The following is a 22,244-nucleotide window of genomic DNA, read 5'->3' as shown; positions in this document are numbered from 1 at the left end:
TGGAGCAGTCTCTGCAGACTGCCTGCATCGAACACCTAGCTGTACTTTTCTTCTTTTGGGTATGTTTCCTTACCTTTATTTATTTACATATTTATCCCTTTATTTTTATTCGACATGTCATAATTGTGCATATTTATGGAATGCACAATGATATTTCTGTGCATGTATACAACGTGTAACGATCAAATCAAGGTAATTAGCATATCCATCACCTCAAACATTGATCATTTCTTTGTCTTGTGAACATTAAAAATCCTCTCTTCTAGCTTTTTGAAAATATACACTAAATTATTGTTAACCATATTCAGCCTATAGTGTTACAAAGCCCTAGAACTTATTCCATCTAGCTGTAACTGTGTGTGTATTAACCAGCCTCTCCCTGTCTTCCCCCACCCCCTTTCCAGCTTTTAATACTAACAATTCTACTCTCTATTTGTATGAGCTCAATTTATTTTAGCCCATAGATATGAGTGAGAACATGAAGTATTTATCTTTCTGTGCCTGACTTATTTCACGTAACATAATGTCCTCCAGGCTCATCCGTGTTGTTGCAAATGACAGGATTTCATTCTTTTTCTTTCTTTCTTTTTTTTTTTAATAGAGATGGGGTCTTGCCACATTGCTCAGGCTGGTGTTGAACTCCTGTGCCCGGCCTATTTCATTCTTTTTAATAACTGAATAGTTTTCCATCATGCATACATATACCACATTTTCTGTATCCAGTCATCTGTTGATGGACATTTAGGTTGATTCCATATCTTGGCTATTGTAAACAGCTAGTTCTATATCTTAATAGCTAAGTGACTATAGGTGATTTTCTTAAATTCTCGCAGCCTCATTTTCTCCCTTCTATAAAATAGGGATAACAGTGGTACTTCCTTCATAGGTTTATTAAAAAGCAGTGAAGCCTGGGACAGTTCCTGGAACATAGGAAGCTTTCAAAAAGTGTTACCTCTTATGAGATTCCGAAAAGATATGAATATAAAGTGTGGTTGTACTCAGAAAGCAAGTTGCTCTTGTCACTGGAGACCTTGCATTCAGGAATACTTTGTTAAAACTTTTGGAATTAGTAGCAAATGGTATATATCCTTCATTTTAGGTTATAGGAGAATGACTCAAAGAGAGGTATACCAACACTCTTCTGTTTTCCTTTCTCCGTGCTTCCTGATCTGAGGATGAGCAAGAAGATCAACCCCAATTGTTGACTTAACCTCTCTGTTATAAGAAGTTCCTTGAATTTCCCACTGTTTCTTTCTTTCTTTTTTTTTCTATGTAGGCTTATATGAATTATGGCATACTTGATTTATATAACTGATATGTTGCTAAAAAGTTACATGAATATAGTCTCTTTGATAATTAATATCAATGCCATTTATTGGAATTCTGTGGTGAAACATTTTTTTAAAAAACAGGTAATGTTAGGGAAAAAAACTCTTAACTTTTTTGGGGGGAGGTAAATCTGAATTTTCATGTATCATTGTAGCTTGAAATGGAATGCAATTAAACTAATTTCTCCTTTCCCAAAGTCAGTGATGTTATCTGAATTTTCATGTATCATTTTAGCTTGAAATGGAATGCAATTAAATTTATTTCTTCTTTCCCAAAGTCATGATGTTCGAGCATGTTGATATTGTAATAGGTGTTGATGACAGGATCTTCATGATTTGCAAAATGGCCTCTCACTTTGTAAGAGACATCAATTCTCTATGCTTGTGGGTGGCTTAGGAAATACTATAGTTCACTCCGTTATATGTGTTAATTAAGGGAATATGAAAAAAAACCCTGATAACAGTGATGTGTTAGGTGATTTGAAATACAGGTAAGCCTATACCACCTTTGTTAGTGTCAGCAAAACCCAGGAGGAAAAATATTTATGCTAATGAGAGGCAAAGCGATGCATGGATAATTAAAATCAACAGGAATTTTGAGAACATTGTTTTAACTTGTAATTTCAGTCTCTCCCTCTCCATATCTTATTTGTAAGAGTTCTAACAAAGTAGTGCTTTTTGATTAATAGTACCAATGACTCAAAAGTTTTAAAGTCAGTAGCAAAAGATAAGATTAGACAAGAAGCAAAAAACAAAACAAAACAAAAAAACCAAAAATAACAAAAAAGAATGATCAACTCTAGTCAAAATAAGATCTACTTTAGGATTTATTTGAATAGACCCCAAATAAAGCAACATTTAGCCTCTTGAATGTGTCTGTTATATGAGTGTGACTGGGTTTTGGTGACCCTGTTGTATGCAGGTTATACAAATTTTCAGAATTCCAATTTCTTCATAAAGTAAGGATAATGTCACTTTACTCACAGGCTTTTTTCTCTGCCAAGCACTAAGTCAATACATACAAATCAGTGATCACAGTACCTAGCACATAGCAGGTCTTCAGCATCTGCTATCCTTCTTTCGCTTCCCCTGAGGTAGGATATGAACATTTGAAGTAGACCTAGCCTTGTCAGGCATAATAGAAAGATGTAACATCAGAGTTTAAAAAACATAGCAGAACTTTTGGTTGGCACACTTTTGCTTATCTTGATGACTAAACAGATAAACTGGTAGAGGGTAGAGAAACTTGAAGTTCAAAAGAGTATTGATTAAAGAGAAATCAAAATCATAAGCATAGTATCTAAGATATGATGTCAGTTAAGAAACAATGTAATCTTGTGGCATCTGCAGGAAAAAAAATATACAATTTAAATTACAAAAATTCCAGTTAAGCATTGTTTTTCAGCAGTTTCTTTGTTTGAAGGTAACAATTTTTTTATCTTTTGAACACCCTTAACATCTTTGATAATTTAACCTCAATTAGAAACATTCTTCAGGTTCTTGAACTAAGGAGGATCTGTGGGTTTGAAATCAGTATAACTCTTCCTGAGTGTTGATGTAGCTGTAGCTGAAACTATCCCATGACACATTTGCTTTCTTTTTTTTTCTTTTTTATTACCAGATGGCTTTTAACTTTGTAAGTCAATTCAGGCTACTAGATTTTCTTGCTCTCCCTGAGTAAACAATATTCTATCTACAGAGGCATGTTGCATAGGTTTGTAAGCAATCTTTCCACCACCCGCCCCCTGCCACTTTTTTTTTGAGACAGTGTCTAGGCTGGAGTGCAATGGCGCGATCTTGGCTCACTGCAACCTCTGTCTCCCAGGTTCAAGCAATTCTTCCTGCCTCGGTCCCCCAAGTAGCTGGGATTACAATCGTCCACTGCCACATCCGTCTAATTTTTGTATTTTTTAGTAGAGACGGGATTTCGCCATGTTGACCAGGCTAGTCTTGAACATCTGACCTAGGGTTATCTGCCCGCCTCGGTCTCCCAGAGAGCTGAGATTACAGGCGTGAGGCCAGTCCCAGTCTTTCTCTTTAAAGAAACCTCAGGAAGTGCTATAAAAACGAATGTTCCTAAATAGTTTTTATTATTGTTTTTTTTTCCTGTACCTGTTGTTGGCAGAATAATGTTGCTTTTTAAAATTCTTCCCTTGATGGCTGGGTATGGTGGCTCATGCCTGTAATCCCAGCACTTTGGGAGGCTGTGGCAGCAGATTACCTGAAGTCAGAAATTTGAGACCAGCTTGACCAACATAGAAAAGCCCCATCTCTACTAAAAATATAAAAATTAGCCAGGCATGGTGGTGGACACCTATAATCCCAGCTACAAAGGAGGCTGAGACAGGAGAATTACTTGAACCTGGGAAATGGAGGTTGCAGTGAGCCGAGATCGCAACACTGCACTCCAGCCTGGGCAACACAGTGAGACTTCATCTCAACAATAACAACAACAAAAAAAATCCAATTATTTCCTTGAGCATAACTGAAACTCTGTACCCCTTGCTCAACATCCACCTGCCCACCCTCTGCTTACCATTATTTTATTCTCTGCTTCCCATTATTTTATTCTTTGCTTCTATGAGTTTGACTATTTTAACTCTCACATATAAGCGAGATCATATAGTATTTGCCTTTCAGTGTCTGGCTTATTTCACTTAGCATAATGTCCTCCAGGGCTATCTATGTTGTCAGCAATGTCAGGACTTCTTTCTTCTTCTTTAAGGCTGAATAATATACCATTTTATGTATATACTACGTTTCTTTATTCATTCGTCTGTTGATGAAAGGCATTTAGGTTGTTTCCATATTTTGGCTATTGTGAATACATTCTTCATAGGATATCTAACACTGTAGTTCCCACCTAAATGTTAAAATCAACTGAAATGGCCATTTCTGATGGTGGAAGAAGGAACTCATGGTTGAGCCATAAGCTACCTGTTTGCTTAAAGGGCCATCAGCGTTATGTCAAATGTGAAGGTGGAAATGTCTCTGCACCATGGCTTTCTAGGGCTTGCATTTGATGATCTGTCCTTTTGAGATGTTGTCTGTATGGATGTATTTCCTAATTTTTATTTTTGTAAATGATGATGCCTCACCCATTCATAGTCCATTCTCTATTGTGTATGGACTATATGCAATGTAGGCGAGTTGTAAATCTTGGGTTGTAAAACTAAGCATATCTCAAACTTGTGTATTAATTGAAGTGAGCTAATTGGTATAATAACCAATCCTCAAAGCTCAGTGGCTTATCATAATGCACGTTTATTTGTTGCTCACATTACAGTTCAATGTGGATAGATGGGGAACCTTTTTCCTGCAATTACCCAGCGGAACCTATTTCCTGCAATTACCCAGGGACCTGTGTCTCTTTATTCTAGTGGGTCTGCCATGCTATAGGGGTCTCACCCCACTGGACCATTTCTACTCCACTGTATGGGAGTGTTCTCTGGAAGAAGAGAAAAAGTTTTGTTAAACATTTAGCCATTACATATGTGTCTTGAATTTAGTTTCTAATCTGGTGGACAAATGAGCTATATTTCTTTCGATGAGAATTTTGTTGTTAGGGTTATGCCAAAGACTGTATCATTCATTTGCCTCTCTTATTTAGAACCCTATGCATGGATTCCTGGAAGAACTGTTTTTCTCTTAGAAATATAACTAAATTTGTGGGAATGTGTCTGATATCTAAAGCTTGATGAGGATTCTGAATAATCTGTATTTTAGATAAGGCCAGTTGAAACTATTCTTAACTACTCTATATGGTTAACTGTTTTTTTCAGAGACATGTTTCATCAAAGCACTAAAATTATGCAGACAGAGCTGGAAATGTTCTCTGAAGAGCATCCTATCATCTTCCTTATAATTTTGGTTTTTATTTAACACTTAGCCCCCAAAGTGGGGCCATGGCAATATCTTTGAGTTATAACTCACATCAGGCCTTCGAGGAGTTTGTGATGCTATTTTGTTGCTGGCATACAAAATCAGTGAGGTTAACTGTACTTCTATAGGTCACTCAGTGAGTCAACGACTGAGCTATGATTAACGTTGACAGCTGGTGAGCTGCTAGGCTGTTGCTAACTGAGCAACATTGACATTCATTTTGATTTGACTTTGCATTTCATTTTCAACTATTTATTCATTTTAAGGCCTCTTTAAAAACTTTTTAGGGATGTTGTAGACGGAGGAAACTTTCTATAAATGCTTTGGGGAGAGTCCTTTAGCTTCCCTCTCTCCACTCCCCATCCTTCAGCTTAATAGTTAAATTATGTTTATGCTAGGAAAGCATCTTTTAGGTAGTTTTAGAAATAGATTATTTAAACAGAAGTTAGGCAATTCCAGTTTTACTTTACTTGTTTTGTAATTTGTGATTTCAACAAAGAATTTCTGTAAACTAATTGTATGATAGTGAGTACCAACCAGAAAAAATATATTTATATTTGATGAAATAATTCACAGAGAAATGACAAGTATACATTATAAATTTGGCCAAAATGTATTTTTGAACATAGGTTAAAATGTAGCTGAAGGCCATCTAGATTATAAAGCTTGGAACTGGCTGGTTGGCTCAGTTGGGCATAATTTTATTCACCTGAGAGGGATGGGGAAAGACTGAGCCCTCTTTCACTTCTGGTGGATCTACTTCCAGATGCTTTAGGGTGATTATTAAGAAAAAGTGCTGGCTGGGTGCATCGGCTAACGCCTGTAATCCCAGCAGTTTGGGATGCCAAGGCGGGCAGATCACCTGAGGTCAGGAGCTTGAGACCAGCTTGGCCAGCATGGCAAAACCCCGCCTCTACTAAAAATACAAAAATTAGCCAGGTGTGGTAGTGGGTGCCTGTAATCCCAGCTACTGGGGAGGCTGAGGCAAGAGAATTGCACAAACCCAGGAGGTGGAGGTTGCACCTTGGAGCTAAGATCATGCCACTGCACTCTAGCCTGGGCAACAGAGTGAGACTCTGTCTCAAAAAAAAAAAAAAAATGCTATTTCATAGAATTCTGTGTGACAACTTAACTGCCCAGTGTGGTTGGCTTTAGGTGAGGCAGATGCCCTAGGACTCCTGATCTCACTAACTGCCATCAACAGTTCTGCATTGCTGATGCCAGAAAGGCGGGCAGATCTAGAGGCCCAAGTGACCCACACATACAGGCAAAGATGACCTAGCAGAGCTGAGGACATGAGATTTGGAGTCAAACCTGGGATCAAATTTTGATTCTTTTAATTACTTGCTCAAGGGATAACTAAAGGTTTCCTCACTGGTCAAAAGATTCCTCCTTTCTCTGCGGAGTGTGAGTGACACCTAACGAGCTAATGTCAGGGGTGTGAGCTGACAGCTTCTAGGCAACTAATGGTTCTATTTCTTCTTCCTTCTCTATCTACCCCAACCTCAGGCTTACTCTCCAGGTCCTCTGATGTTCAGTGAGCCGTCAGAGTTGAAAAGCAAGCACATATTCTGTTTTCAAAATATTTATTTGAAAACCAATAAAACTTATCTCCCAAATCTCAGCTCATATAGTCAATTATGTTGTTAACTTATTTGAAGCACATATATTCAGACAGAGCCAAGGGATTTTCCTCACTTTTTTGCTATAAAAAGTTTTATAATTTAAATGTTTGGGTATTTTCTAATTGCTATTAAAAGACCTTCTGTGTGATTTCTCAAAGGAATCACAGTCACTTAAAATCTGGACAATACCTTCAAGGTGAACTAGACCTTCATTCCCAGCTACCCCAGAAGGATGGGCTCCTCTTTTTTTCTTTTGTGAGGACCCCAGTGGAGATGACAGTGTAACCATTGGCAACTCTATCTACAGAGTGATCATGAATCCCTCACTGAATGTGTTTACACTGAGAAATGTTGCTTACTCTCATGTAAGTGCAAAAAAAAAAGTCAGTTTTTAGAATCACAAAGTGATTCAGGGAGTGAATAAAGGCCATTAAAACATCTTAAGATTCCCTGTGAGGAGCTGCTTGTTGTATTTTCCTTTTAGGAATATATAAATATGGTTAGTCTTTTTTATTGACAAAAAGCAGGAAGCAGTTTCCCTTAAATCTAACGATTCCATTGATCGAATCATATATTATGGGAGAGGGTGACGGTTGCAGTCTGAGATGATTTGCATGAGACCCTACTTTATACTCCAATTATTACTGTACATGATTACAGGACAACCTGGTTGTTAATTGCCTGTGGTCTTTAAATATGCACTTCTTTCAGAAATAGACACTAATTATTAGATCTCGTTTTTGGTCTCACCTGAAGTTGCAAATGTCTAGGGTTTTTTTTTTTTTTTAATTTGCAAGTCTAATGATGTACAGACATAGTAAAACTGATCTCATTCTGAATCCTGTTCAGGGTGAATGTTCTCTGGGATGTAAACTATCAAAGATTGTGAACTTGGCTTTCAGTTCTTTGTGGGTGTTCATGTGAGTCTCTTGACAAAACCTGTGTATTTGCTATCAGAATGCTGAAGGAATTTTATCTTTCTAAAATGTAGATGAAAATTGGTTAACAAGTTGAAAAAAAAGCTACTTCTCCCATAATTAAATATAATAGAAATAACATCAAAGTATTATTAAATATTAGATATTCTCCCAAGTCCACCAAGATAAAAATTTTGTGTTTGGGAGCTGTGGTTGGAATTATGCTAGGCAAAAGGCAGTTTGTTTTGTGTGTTGGGCTCTCCTCTCTTTTGGCTTCAATGGCTGAATTAGGGAATTGATCCTGAATTTGATAGAGCTGGAGTTGTTCCTGTCTTTAAGCCAAGGTTGATGAACTCATATGCCTACAGGGGATAAAGTGATGAGGTACAAGTGTGAAGCCAGTGAGCAGGAATCCTGGACTAACAAGAGCGCACAAGCCCTGCCTAAGGATGGCAGCTGCTACTCAGTGTTAGCAGATTTATCTCAGATAGAAATTCTGATTTAGATGTGAAATATAGCAATTTAAAAATATTGGATGTATGATATGGTTTTTAAGAAAGTAGTGTGCTAAGCAGAGAAAACATTCTAGTGCGACTTCTGGTTTTAACACATGCTCTTCCCACTTCCTTTCCTGGTTTTTGTCACCCAGCTAATGCCTATTACTTTTTCTCTACTTGATTTAGCTACATGTTCCAAGAAGCCTTCTCGGGTTTGGATAAGAGGTGACTCCTGTGGCTCTTGTATCCTCTTCTCTATTCGAATATCCACCTTTAAACAATGTTATAATTGCTTCTTTATCTTTTTGTTTTGTTCCCTGGGCTATAGAATCCTTGAAGGCCTCCACAAAATACTGATTGGATGAATAAGTTCGATGAATAAATGATGGTGGGCCCAGGATTTCCTCAGGACATAGGATTTTTTCCTTCCTTCCTTCCTTCCTTCCTTCCTTCCTTCCTTCCTTTTTTCCTCCCCTCCCCTCTGCTCCCCTCCTTCCTTCCTTCCCCTTACCTCCTTCCTCCCCTCCCCTCTCCTTCCCTCTTTCCTCCCCTCTCTTCCCCTTCCTTCCTCTCCCCTCCCTTCCTGTCCCCTCCCCTCCTTTCTTCCCTCCCACCACCCCTTCTCCCTGACACAGGGTTTTGGTCTCCCAGCTAATATAGGGCCTGTGGCCGTTCCAGGGCTTCATCTAGAACCTCTGGATCAATCCTTCAATTAACTCTGTATCCCGAATTCCTGTGTAATCAAACTGCCTTAGAAAGGAGGGTGAACAAAGGGAAGGCAAATCTAGGAAGATTTGGAACCCAAAGCCCTCTTGTCTTAAAGCATGTTGTTACCTGTTTTATTCTTGCTGCTTTTCTCCTTTTTATTTCCCCTCAATCAACATAGTCTAGGAAAGGTAGAGTGCAGATGTGTTTTTGTGACTCAAAACCATATGAAGCCAAAATGAGTCTTTTTCCTGTCATAATTGTAAGTAGGGCCTTAGGCTGTGTTTACTGCCTCTAAAATAAACATGGTACTTAGCTTCTCAGTTGCAACACTTTCCAGCATTTATGAAAAAAGTAAACAAGAATAAAATGGTATTTTAAAAAGTAGTGTCAGAAAGTAAACAAATTACCCTTAATAGTGCTGTATATTTTAAAAAAATATTTTGGAGGGACTGTTCAGTAAAACCTTCAAAACAAAACTACACCAAACAAACTACTTTCTAGATTTGACAGCTAGTTATATCTCACTCTATTATAACTACTTAGTCTGCTTTTTAAATTTTTTTTCCTCAAATTATATGTGGTGTCAGAGTGGTGTAGTAGTATAACACTTAGTCCCTGTTGCCAGACTAAGTTCAGTTTTCAGCTCTACCATGAACCTGCTGTGTACTTACGGACCAATTGCTTAACTTCTCTGTGTCTCAGATAGTTCTGTCAAATGAAGATGATAGTAGTACCTAACTCATATAGTTATTGTAAGGATTAAATGAGTAGAAAAAAAGCAAAACCCTTAAAATAATGTCTGGCACATAAATGCTCTTTACATAATTCACTTATTTTTTTTTTTCACTTATTATTTTTTTGAAGTCAAGTGTATTGAGGTATAATTTGTAGTATAAAGTACAGTAAAATTTACCCATTATAATTTGCAATTCTGTGAGTTTTGATAAATGCATACAGGTATGTAATGAACACCATGATCAAGCTGTAGAACATTCCTATCATCCTCCCCATTCTTTCCTGCCCTTTGTAGTCAGTCCTTGTACCCCCATTGCCAGACCCTGGCAACCACTGATCTGTTTTCCGATTCTGTACTTTGCTTGTACAGAACATGATATAAACAGAAGTACTGGAATCATATAGTATGTAGACTTCTGAATCTGGCTTCTTTTGCTTAGTGCAGGGATTAGTAGACTTTTCTGTAAAGAGCCAGAAAGTAAATGTTTTAGGCTTGCAGGCCGTACAGTCTCTGATGCAACTATTCAGCTCTGCTATTACAGTCATGGACAACACATAAATGATTGGATGTGGCTATCTTCCAGTGAAACTTTATTTACAACAGGGAACAGCCAGATTTGGGCTGAAGACTATAATTTGCTGACCCCTGATTTAGCATATTGCATTTGAGGTTCATTTGTGTTGCTGTGTGTAGCAGTAGCTTGTTCTCTATTCTTTCTTTTTTTTTTTTTTTTTTTTTGAGACGGGGTTTCGCTCTGTGGCCAGACTGCAGTGTAGTGGCGCAATCTCGGCTCACTGCAAGCTCCGCCTCCTGGGTTCACGCCATTCTCCTGCCTCAGCCTCCTGAGTATCTGGGACTACAGGTGCCCGCCACTATGCTTGGCTAATTTTTTTGTATTTTTAGTAGAGATGGGGTTTCACCGTGTTAGCCAGGATGGTCTTGATCTCCTGACCTGGTGATCCGCCCACCTCGGCCTCCCAAAGTGCTGGGATTACAGGCGTGAGCCACCGCGCCCGGCCGCTGGTTCTCTTTTATTTCCGTTTATTATTCCATTGCATACACAGTTTGTTTAGTCATTCACCGGGTGAAGGATATTTTAGTTTTTTTTTTTTTTTCCAGTTGAGGACAATTATGAATAAAGCCATTTTAAATATTTGCCTCCAGGCTTCTGTGTGAACACAGATTTTCATTTCTTTTGGGTAACTATCCAGCAGAGGGACTGCTTGGTTGTGTGATATGTGTTTACCTTTATAAGACACTCCTGGCCGGGCACAGTGGGTCACACCTGTAATCCCAGCACTTTGGGAGGCCGAGGCCCGTGGATCACGAGGGCAGGAGTTCAAGACTAGCCTGACCAAGATAGTGAAACCCCGTTTCTACTAAAACTACAAAAATTAGCCAGGTGTGGTGGCAGGCACCTGTAATCCCAGCCACTTGGGAGGCTGAGGCAAGAGAATCGCTTGAACCCAGGTGGCAGAGGTTGCAGTGAGCTGAGATCGTGCCACTGCACTGCAGTCTGAGTGACAGACTGAGACTCCATCTAAAAAAAAAGACACTCCCAAACTGTTTTCCAAAATAGCTGTTTAATTTTGGATTTCGATAAGCAGTATAAGAGTTTCAATTGTGTTGCATCCTCACCAGCACTTGGTGTTGCCCTGCCTACCATTTTTTTTTTTTTGAGACACAATATCCTCTGTCACCTAGGCTGGAGTGCAGTGGCGTGATCTCGGCTCACTGCCGCCTCCTTCTCCTGGGTTCAAGAGATTCTCCTGTCTCAGCCTCCTGAGTAGCTAGAACTATAGTCATGTGCTGCCATGCCTGGCCAATTTTTGTATTTTTAGTAGAAATGGGGTTTGCCACATTGGCCAGGCTGGTCTTGAACTCCTGACCTCAGGTGATCCTCCCACTTCGGCCTCCCAAAGTGCTAGGAGTGAGCCACTGCACCTGGCCTTTTTTAAAATTTTAGCCATTGTAAAAGACCATGAAGACTCTTGGAAACCTGAGTAAAGATATATTCAGTTGGAAGCTCTTGAAGGGTTTTATACATGGAAATGACATTATTTGGGTTTTTAAATGATCGCTCCAGTTGTAGTATAGAAAATGATATGGAAGGAGGCTGGATAAATGTGTGAAGGCCTTTGGGAGAATATCATGTTAGTATGAGGAGAGGGAAGATACCTTGATTTGAGAGGTAGCAGTGGAGATGAAGTGGCTAGATATGGAAATTTTTTAGAAGGTGGAATTGATAAACTCAGTGATTGAGCAGATACAGGACTTAAGAGACGGGGAGCTCTCAAGGTTGTTTCCATATTTCTAGCACAAGCAACTACATGTATAATGACACCCTTACTGAGATGAGGAGCACTGATGGAGAAAAAGGTTTGAGGAGATAAAGTAATTGGGCCAATTTTGAGATATATGTAAGACATCAAAATGGAGGTCTCAAGTAGACAGTGTGAAATCTTGGTTCCTGAATGGTGGAACAAAATTAGACATTATTGTAATATAAAGGATATTTGATGATATGGAGTACATAAGATTCTCTCTCTCTCTCTCTCTTTCTCTCTCTCTGTTGAGTTTAGTGATCTGAGGAGAGTGAATTGGATAGACCTAAGAGGAAATTTGGTGTTTAATTTTGGGCAGTAGAGTGACATACAAAGGAAGCTAAGAGAGAGTGGTTCAAAGAGGCTGGAGATAGAGTTGTCCCCCAGATGCCCAGGTGAGTGAACAATCATTTGTGCATTTATTGGATTTGGTGGCATAGTTGGCATTTAGTCAGTTTTATGGTTGTTGATAGTGGTTGGGTGTATGTGAAAATTCAGATTAGGGTGAGTGTGAGGAGTCAGGAGTGAGGCAGTAGAAAAAAACAAGATTTACATGTCTTTTGGGAATTTTTAGGATGGTTAGAAATATATGTAAGAGGTGTTTATTATCATTGAGACTGAGATAGGTTAGAGCTTGTTGATGAGAAGGACAAGGGAGGGAGTGAATACAGGAGAAACAGTGTTGTTAATGGAATGAGATCCTCACACACTAGTGATGCCTTTCAGATCTAGCAAACTTGATGAAGGAGAAACCCAGTCAAGATTAATGTTCACAGTTGGAGTAGAATAGGGGACTTTTAGTATTACCAAGTTCTAATGAACTATATCATAATATGGTCTTTAAACTTATTTCTCAAGTATTTCTCGAAAACTTACCAAGCAGAAAATGTCAGCAATCTTTTTGATGTGTGAAAATGCTCTGGCGGTTTAGTCACTTGTCAGTCTCATGTCCAAGTCCTACCCATCTGTCATGGCGCAATTGAAACCCTCAAATGAAAGACTCTCTCTCCCTCATCTGAATGGCCATAGCCTGGTGTTTTTTTCCCTCAAGTGTGGCATTTATTCTTTCTATGTACTTGTTATTTATATGTATATATGTGTGTGTGTATAGTGTGTGTGTGTATTGTGTGTGTGTGTGTGTGTGTGTGTGTGTATATATATATATATATATATTTTTTTTTTTTTCTCATTAGATGATGGAAGGCAAAGACCATAATTGAAATATGTTCTCTGTAGTACCTACTGGTTACATTTATTTAGTTAACAAACTAAATGTATATAAAGGTAAAAATGGGGACATGGTTATTAGCAGATAATTAAAAGAAGCTATATGAAAAATATGATTTTTGTGGTTTGGTGTCAGAATTTGTAGCCTAATAATAACTTTTTGTTTTTATGAAATTTAGTAAAACGTGTTTTGAAAGTTCCTAATTATATGTGACTAAAATATCAAATTATTTAACAGAGTGATAACAGCAGCAACTCTGGTGGTTTCTTTGTCATTTACCAATGACTTTCAGATTATTATTCCATTCAGACTGAGGATAATCCAAAGATACAAGGAGAAATCACAGGGATTTTTATCACCATTTTACAAGTGAAGAAACCAGAGATAATGAGTCAACAGTTACATTGCTGGCAACCGAGTGCTAAAACCCAGGCTGAGACCCTCTGACCCTAATCTGGGTTTCTTTCAATTTACCCAATGGTTTCTAGATTTACTTTCATAGAAATCCAATTGGCCTGATAATAATTAAATGCAACTGCAGGGGGTAAGTGGGTTTCTTCTATTTGAATGAATTTTAAAAATCCCTTTTTTTGGGTGATGAGGATAATCTCTCGGTAACACCTGAGATTCCCTCCTCTTGCACATGCTTTGGCCTGTTGGCCTAGAGCTTCATATGGGGCTCCTGCAGCAGAATGGGAAAAACACCACTATCATGGATTGCAATGATGCTGTGATTTGAAGAAAATAAAATGGAACTCACATATCTCTGGAATACTAATAGAGCAATGCTGCCCAGTACCGTTTACTATAGTGAACAAACCTAGTACTAGCATTTTGGAAAAAAAAAACAGACACCATTTTCCTGGGTTTTTGACTCTGCCTTCTGGCAACTACTTATTTTTTTTTTTTTTTTGAGACGGAGTCTGGGTCTGTCGCCCAGGCTGGAGTGCAGTGGCCAGATCTCAGCTCACTGCAAGCTCCGCCTCCGGGTTTACGCCATTCTCTCGCCTCAGCCTCCCGAGTAGCTGGGACTACAGGCGCCCGCCATCTCGCCCGGCTAATTTTGTATTTTTTTAGTAGAGACGGGGTTTCACCGTGTTAGCCAGGATGGTCTCGATCTCCTGACCTCGTGATCCGCCCGTCTCGGCCTCCCAAAGTGCTGGGATTACAGGCTTGAGCCACCGCGCCCGGCCGCAACTACTTATTTTTAAAGTCCACGATCGTTTTTGATTTAGGATGATAAGCTACATTCTTTAAAAAGCTAGAAATATGGAAGATCATTATTTTTTAGGAGGACTATGTCAAGGCCTTTAATGCTATTATAATTGAAGTTCTATAAAAACTGTAATAATGGGCTGGATGCGGTGGCTCATGCCTGTCATCTCAGTACTTTGGAAGGCTGAGGCAGATGCATTGCTTGATTCCAGGAGTTCGAGACCATGCTGGGCAAGATGGTAAAACCCCATCTCTGCAAAAAATACGAAAATTAGCTAAGTATGGTCGCGCACACCTGTAGTCCCAGCTACTCCGTAGGCTGAGGTGGCAGAATCACCTGAGCTTGGGGAGGCTGAGGTTGCAGTAAGCTGTGATAGTGCCACCGCACCCTAGGCTGGGCAACAGAATGAAGCCCCATATCAAAAAAAATCCAACATCATAGTATATTTATATTACATTCAATATATAAAATCTATAGTTTTATATTAAAATAATATGGAAGTCTTTGACTACATTTTTCTGAAAAATATAATTCTCATTAAACATAGCTCATTATTTAGTACCTTCTGTTAAATAAAGTCTTTTTAATTGTACTGACTTTAACTTATATGCCCCCAAACTCTATAATATATTTTTGTCAGGAGAACTGAGGAATGAAGAATGTATACTTCTAAGAAAGTGTGGAAAGACATGAAGTCCTTTTTCCTCCTTCTTCACCACTTTAAAATGTTATCTGAATGAATTGCTAGTACTGGGTAAAAAAATCTCCTTATGTTCCCTTATAAATTGCCTTAAATAAGGTATTGGGAATTGCTATACAGTGTTGTGAATAATTGAACTTGGCCATATATGAAGCAGTTGAGATATTGAATCTGAAACCAGGTGTCCTATGGCTAAATAGTTGTGATTCATGAGAAGAAATACACTGAGAAATTTAAGGATTGTTTTCCCCCAAGGCAGTTGGTCTTATAACTCTATGTAGACTGTGGACTCTCTCTAGCTCTTATATTCCTCATTTCTATTAGAAATCTCCTTTTAGTATATTGTAAAATTTGTTAAATTGACATTCCAAATGGACAACTGAATATGATCTGCTTTTACATCAGATGAACCTGGCCTATGTTAAAGCGGCAGACTACATTTCAGAACCAGTTAACAGGGAGCCTCCTTCCAGAGAAGCTCAGCTACTAACTTTGCAAAATACATCTGAATTTGATATCCTTGTTATTGGAGGAGGAGCAACAGGAAGTGGCTGTGCGCTAGATGCTGTCACCAGAGGTAAGTCTTTTTTTTTTTTTAATTTTAATTTTAAGTTCTTGGGTACATGTGCAGGATGTGCAGGTTTGTTACATAGGTAAGCATGTGCCATGGTGGTTTGCTGCACCTGTCAACCCATTACCTAGGTACAAACCCGGCATGCATTAGCTATTTATCCTGATGCTCTCCCTCCCGCTGCCCCACTCCAAAGGCCCCAGTGTGTGTTGTTCCCCTCCATGTGTCCATGTGTTCCCATTGTTTAGCTCAGAGGTAAGTCTTGATGTGGATAACACTTCGTCCTTTCTCCCCAGCATAAATACACAATATGCACTCTGTAATAGTGAGGCCACATTTCTGTTTGTGTTTCCAAATTTTCCATCCTTAATGAAGTACTTTCACAGTTCTTGAAATATAGGCACTGCACAACTTTAAAATGAAATATAACTCATTTCACTTCAATGAATTTATTTAAAAAGAAAACTTTATATTTTATGAATTTATTAATTTGATGTTCTGGTTTTTTTTTTAGTACATATTTATATTTCTATAAAATAAAAACATTTTTATGTCACTTGAAATCACATATTAGTCAATGGTAGAAAAATTTATTAAACTGGAAGTCATTTATTAAAATAATTATCTTTGTTCATGTATCTCTTAAAACCATCTCTTCCAGTGAAATATGGACTGCAGTTTGCAAAACTTTAGTTCATGTGAATAAATAATGGAAAATGTTGCTAATCTATAGTTCTGTCTCGGTCATTCTGTCTGTTAGTGGAAAGATATGATGAAAATGGAAACATGACATGTAATGAAAGAAATTTTAGTATAGAACACCAATGCTCTTGGGTGTGTTGTATTTAATAAAATACTATGTTTGTTTTGCCTATGGGTATTAGTGTGGAGTTTGGAGTCAGGGAAATCTGGGTACTTATCCTGGCTTAACTTCTTTAACAGATGTGTGTGTGTGTTGGGGGGTGGGGGGCAAAGGACTTAATTTGTCTAAGGTTCCTTGCCTTTTACATGAGGAAAAAATATCTTCTCTGAATGATTGTTGTGGGAGTTACATGTTAATCATGAAGAGATTTAGAACGGTACTTGTCACACAAAGTAGAAGCTCAGTAAATTATAGATAGTATTATAGCTGCTATTACTAACATGAATATAAAAGACTTTCAGAACCAATTGTCCTGGAGAAGGACTCCATTGCAGTATCCTCAGATGTCTCGAATTGGGTAGGATACTGCTGTAAGGAATTTTGACTGTGGATTATTTTGGTTTCTGTATAAAGTTTAATATTTATTATATTTTAACACTCAATGGTAATGACTTATTAGCTGGAATAATTCTTCTCAGATCAATTAAATTACTACTACAGCCACTCTTGATTTAGTTACTTTATGTACCTGGCAGAATCTACTCTTATGGAAATGAAATGAATTTAATGAGGTCTACATACACACACACAAAAGTACCCTAGGTGACTGATTTCACAGGACCCACACTCAGGTTTTGCTCCATGGAAACTTCACAGCCTAAGTCGTTTTTGTCAATGCTAAATAATGGCAAGTTCAAAATATAGGCACAGGAAGTCTACTGTGTTACAAAGTTGACCCCAATTTTCATAAAATTTTCTGTCTCCAAGAATGAAATATAATTTGAGCCAGATTAACCTTGATACACTAAGGCCTAAAGGAAGAACAGTTTGAGAATAGTTTTTGAGAATAGATAATTTGAATTCAGCTTTTTTCGCCCTGAAGGCCTGGGAAAGAAGGTGGAAAGAGGGGACACATTCCCAACATAATGGGAGGTCTTGTTTGGAACTACCCCTCCTAGAAATTAGAATTTACTTGGTGATAATTTTCTATATCAAAGAGGATCATTTCCCCAGTAGGATTCAGGAAAGTGTATTTCTTGGTATCTGTAGGCATTTTCATGCTATGTACTAAAATGTATAGCCATTCTTTTTATTTTAGTTTTATAAATATATGCTGAGTGCCTGCTGTATGCATGGCGATATGCAAGGTGCTACATGAGCGTACAAAGATGATTGATAGAGTTGGTACCATTAGGGTGCCCACAGTTCTATAGTGCTTGTTTGCACAGACTAGATTATGTGATAGAGAATATGTGAGCTTTTTAAAAGGCTCAGGGCCATTATGGACACTGAAAGATGAGGGTCATATCTACATAGAATGATCAGGAATGGAAAACTTTACTTATGCTATTTGGCATAGGCAACATTTTAATAGTCAAACATTGCTTGCTCCAAGTGTTCCAGTCTGAGAAAACGTACAGGAGGAACAGCATGGAATCAGTGTATGTGGGAGACAGCCTGTGTTGTAATTTGGAGCATTGAGGCTATATATGAGAGAACATGAGAGAAGAGTGGAAAGGCAGGGCTGGGTCTGGTATGCTAGGAGAAAGCCTTTGGGCTTTATTGAATAGACCACTTGGAGATACCGCCTTAGGTTTGGTGATGGGAAATGGATAGACGATACTGAAGGAACAGTCATGAGCATAGGCTTTCAAGAGATGTGGAGAAAAAGAAAATAGAAGGGAGGTAACTTGATGATGTGGTAGGATATAAAGAAGGGAGACAGTATGTTTCAAGGATTTCTTTCCTTTTTTCTTTTTATAAAGAGTAATCTGAATATTTCTGTAGACTCAGGGGAAAAAAGTCAGTGCTGGGGGAGAACCTTAATACGTAAGTATTAGGTTGGTGCAAAAGTAATTGCAGCTTTTGTCATTACTTTTAAATGTCATATACCTACCTAATAGTAGAAGGCAATCATAAGGAACAAAGTCTCATGAAAATACAGGGAAAGAGATATCAGAGATGTATCTTGGTTTTAGCAGGAAGGTAAGAGACTTGTTTCTCAGGGACAGAAACAAAGGGTAAATTCTAAGACATAAAGAGTTTGTGTGAGTATCAAGAGCTATTCTTAAACAAATACAAGGTGAGATGTTCTACTTATGGGTGGGAGTAAGGGATGTCATTGCAGAGAATATGATAGGAAAATAGGGGTTTCTTTGCTGTGGTTAAAAATGTAAATTTATTATCCACACAGTACGTTTACGTGTGTGTGTGCGCGCACGCGCGTGTGTGTCCAGTATTACTGAGAGTAGAGGTACAGAAATAGTCACATTGAATCTAGAGTTGAGAATTGACTGGATATCAATGATAAAAAGAAAAAATGAGACAAGATTCTATGAAAGCAGAGGAAATTGTTTAAATGTAGGCCTGGAGCTGATAAGGGATCATGAAGTTACAAAGCCAGGCTTCCCTGGAAGAGTTAAAGGTCAGATTGCAGGACTTCAAGTGCAATAATAATAAGGCAATCACTAAGTGACTTTTATTCTTTTTCACCTTCTGAAAAGTCTTACTATGTTTGCCTTTGTGCACTTTTGTATATTTACATATTTTTAAAGAATAGACAAGATTGTATTTCTTTTTGCAGTGTGTTTCTTTCAAATAGTAGTGTATTTATATCAGTCTTTACATGTATATAGTATTCATGAGTTTGAATGGCAAAATTCCATTTTATTTATTTTCATTTAATAACTTTATGGAAGAACTCATTGCAATGATGTTCTTATTAATTATTCTTTAGGTTGTTTTTGGGTATTTTTTTTTTTTTCTATTTAAAACAATACTATTTTTCAATCAAGTCCTGAACCAGCTCTGAGAATAGTAAGACTGGTAAGATGTGGCCTTGATTTCAAGGAACAACTTAGCAGTTTATTACTATTTATTGAACAAATAAACTTTTTCTTCTGGCAGTGAAGGGCATTCCATAGTGATCAAGGTATTAGCTAGTATATTAGCAGATGACTGTGGGTGGTGATACTCGTGGTGGTGATGATAAGGATGACGATTTTGAATAGATAAGCGTTTCCAGAGCCTGAAAGTTGATCAGGTTTTTAATTTTTACAGTTAGTAATAGCTAAGAAGATGATGTATTTTTAATATATCTTGACATATTAATTGCGATCTTAAAATAATTGCCTGTCTTATTTTATATATGTGGAATTATGATTTATAAAAAGGATGGGCAAACCTTAGCTTGTATTTCTTTTATTATGCTGGTAGCCCTCTGGGGGTAGTGTTTATAATTAAAATTTATAAAGAGATGACTGAAGGTAATCTATATTTATCCTTTTACTACAATTCCTGATCATATCAGTGGCCCTCTGAAGTGTGAAATCATCATGGGCATTTGGTTAATGAATTGTGCATTGTTGCTGTTCATTCATGGAATTTGCTCTTTTATTATATTTGATGCTTCACTTAACAACAAATTTTGCTTTCTCTGCGTTTGATATGTTTTTACCAAATTATTCCTGATTGTATCCATTAATCTTTAGTCACATTTGACAAAAATAAATTACTGTGATCTTTTAAAGTTACCAGTAATAATTAGATTTTTCAGGACATCAAAGTTTTGGGAGGAACTACTAGATGTTAAAGGACTTGTACAAAAATGTTTGCATGAGCTTTTTGATAAAATTCTGTGCCCAAATGCAATTTTAGTAATGGATAAACCAAGACTACAGAGGAAAGACAAAAAGTCATGGAGTCGGCCGGGCGCGGTGGCTCAAGCCTGTAATCCCAGCACTTTGGGAGGCCGAGACGGGCGGATCACGAGGTCAGGAGATCGAGACCATACTGGCTAACACGGTGAAACCCCGTCTCTACTAAAAATACAAAAACTAGCCGGGTGAGGTGGCGGGCGCCTGTAGTCCCAGGTACTCGGGAGGCTGAGGCAGGAGAATGGCGTAAACCCGGGAGGCGGAGCTTGCAGTGAGCTGAGATCCGGCCACTGCACTCCAGCCCGGGCGACAGAGCGAGACTCCGCCTCAAAAAAAAATAAAAATAAAAATAAAAAAAAAAAAAAAAAAAAAAAAAAAAAGTCATGGAGTCTTCATAATGAACATTTGTTTGCATTCTTATCATCTGCATTTTCTTGGGAATCAATTTTCATTTGTTTCATTTGGGAATATTATTTTATGAACACAGTATGCAGACTTCTCACGTTCTCCTGCAGGTCTCTAGGATCAATAGAAACTGCTTCACTCTTTAACACCTCTGTGTCCCATTGTAGGACAGAAGCATGTCCCAAAAGCCCAGTTGTGGGCACTTTGCTCCCAAAAGGAGCTGGAAAAGGAGAATCTGATAAATATATTCACTCCCTCAGGTTCTTCAAGGTGTTCTCTTTAGCTTTTTATGTTCTTTTATGTAACTTTACCTGTATGTATCTGGGATTACCTAGTACATTTTTGGTTTAAAATCTGATGTATTTGCATTCTTGGGTGGGCCTGTAGAAAATAAAATAAAGTAAGATCTGATGTATAAATTTTAACCTTTATGTCTTCAGTTCAAATTCCAGAGAAGACTGCCTCTTTCTGGAGGAAAATATTAATTGTAGTTCTCTTGTTTACAAATGGAGACTTTTATCAATGGTAGTTGGCGAGCAATTCTTGAATTCCCACTGTAATTCCTAAGGCAGTATAGCGCAGTGATTAAGGACACATATTATAGAATTAGAATGAACTTGGGTCACGTCTTGGCTTCATTGCTTAGTACCTCTGTGACCTTCGACAAGTAGCTTAACATTACAGAAAGCCTCAAGTTTCTCAGGCATAAATGGAGGATAATAATAACATTCTTTGCTATAAATAAAAATTTGGGAAAGGAAGGAGGTGTGTGCATTTCAGGATAAATGCAGAAAAGGGAGAGCCTTGGAGATAGTGCATTCTGAGAATTATGGTCTCCACCCCTCCACCATCAAGGTAGGAGAAAATTCTATTTCAGAAGCTAGAATTGCAGGAAGTGAAAGTTTGCTCTTTGCTGAACACAGCTAATTAGACTAGATTGCTAATTTCTCTTAAAATTAATCTGGAAATTTAACATAATTTTAATTAATGTAGTGCTTTCCTTTGGCCAAGGTCAGGGGAATAGACTTTAGAAACCGCAAAACGTTAAGAAGAGAACTACGCCTGTGAGATTTACTAGACTGATTTAGAAAAAGACTACTGATAAGGGAAGTAGAGACTTATCAGATACTAAAGTGTATTCTAAAACTACTGTAATTAGTATAGTCTGGTAAAGGAATCGAGAATCAGTCATGGAGTCTATAAATTAGTCTATCAGTCTTTAAATACATGAAGTTTAGAATATGGCAAAGGCAGCATTTCAAAACTGTGATCACTAGTTACTTCATAAATGATGTTGGAGTATCCACTCCCCCCAATTTATGTGTGTGTGTGCGTGTGTGTATGTATGCATATATATTCTGTTTTGTCATACTCCATGTGAATCAAGGGTGTAACATTAAAACATCATAAAACTATTAGAAGAAAGTATGTGTAAATTTTTTTTTAATGGGGTAGGAAAGGTGTTTTTAAGTGTGACACCAAAAAGCCACAAAGGAAAAGCCTGCTTTTGATTTTATAAAAATTCAGATGTATCCATGGCAAAAGATATAAAAGCAAAAATGTGAAATTTGGAAAATATTTACAAAATA

General features: G+C 37.8%; 1 protein-coding gene across 5 annotated transcripts in view; it reads left to right on the top strand.

Annotated features, from left to right (window-relative positions):
* Positions 1-22,244, top strand: part of GPD2 (glycerol-3-phosphate dehydrogenase 2) — a 151,835-nt gene that overhangs the window by 47,060 nt on the left and 82,531 nt on the right. For 4 of the 5 annotated variants that reach the window (XM_033231439.1, XM_033231442.1, XM_033231437.1 and 1 more), the window contains one exon: positions 15,567-15,738. In XM_033231439.1, the coding sequence (XP_033087330.1) occupies positions 15,567-15,738 (172 nt within the window). Of the gene's footprint in view, positions 1-12,275; positions 12,413-15,566; positions 15,739-22,244 lie in introns of all 5 variants that reach the window. The other variant, XM_033231441.1, reaches the window with a different exon arrangement.

Source organism: Trachypithecus francoisi, unplaced genomic scaffold (assembly GCF_009764315.1).
Source record: "Trachypithecus francoisi isolate TF-2019V2 unplaced genomic scaffold, Tfra_2.0 Lachesis_group13, whole genome shotgun sequence".
Taxonomy (NCBI): Eukaryota; Metazoa; Chordata; class Mammalia; order Primates; family Cercopithecidae; genus Trachypithecus; species Trachypithecus francoisi.
Note: the sequence above shows the minus strand (reverse complement) of the source record. Positions and strands in the feature narration are given on the sequence as shown.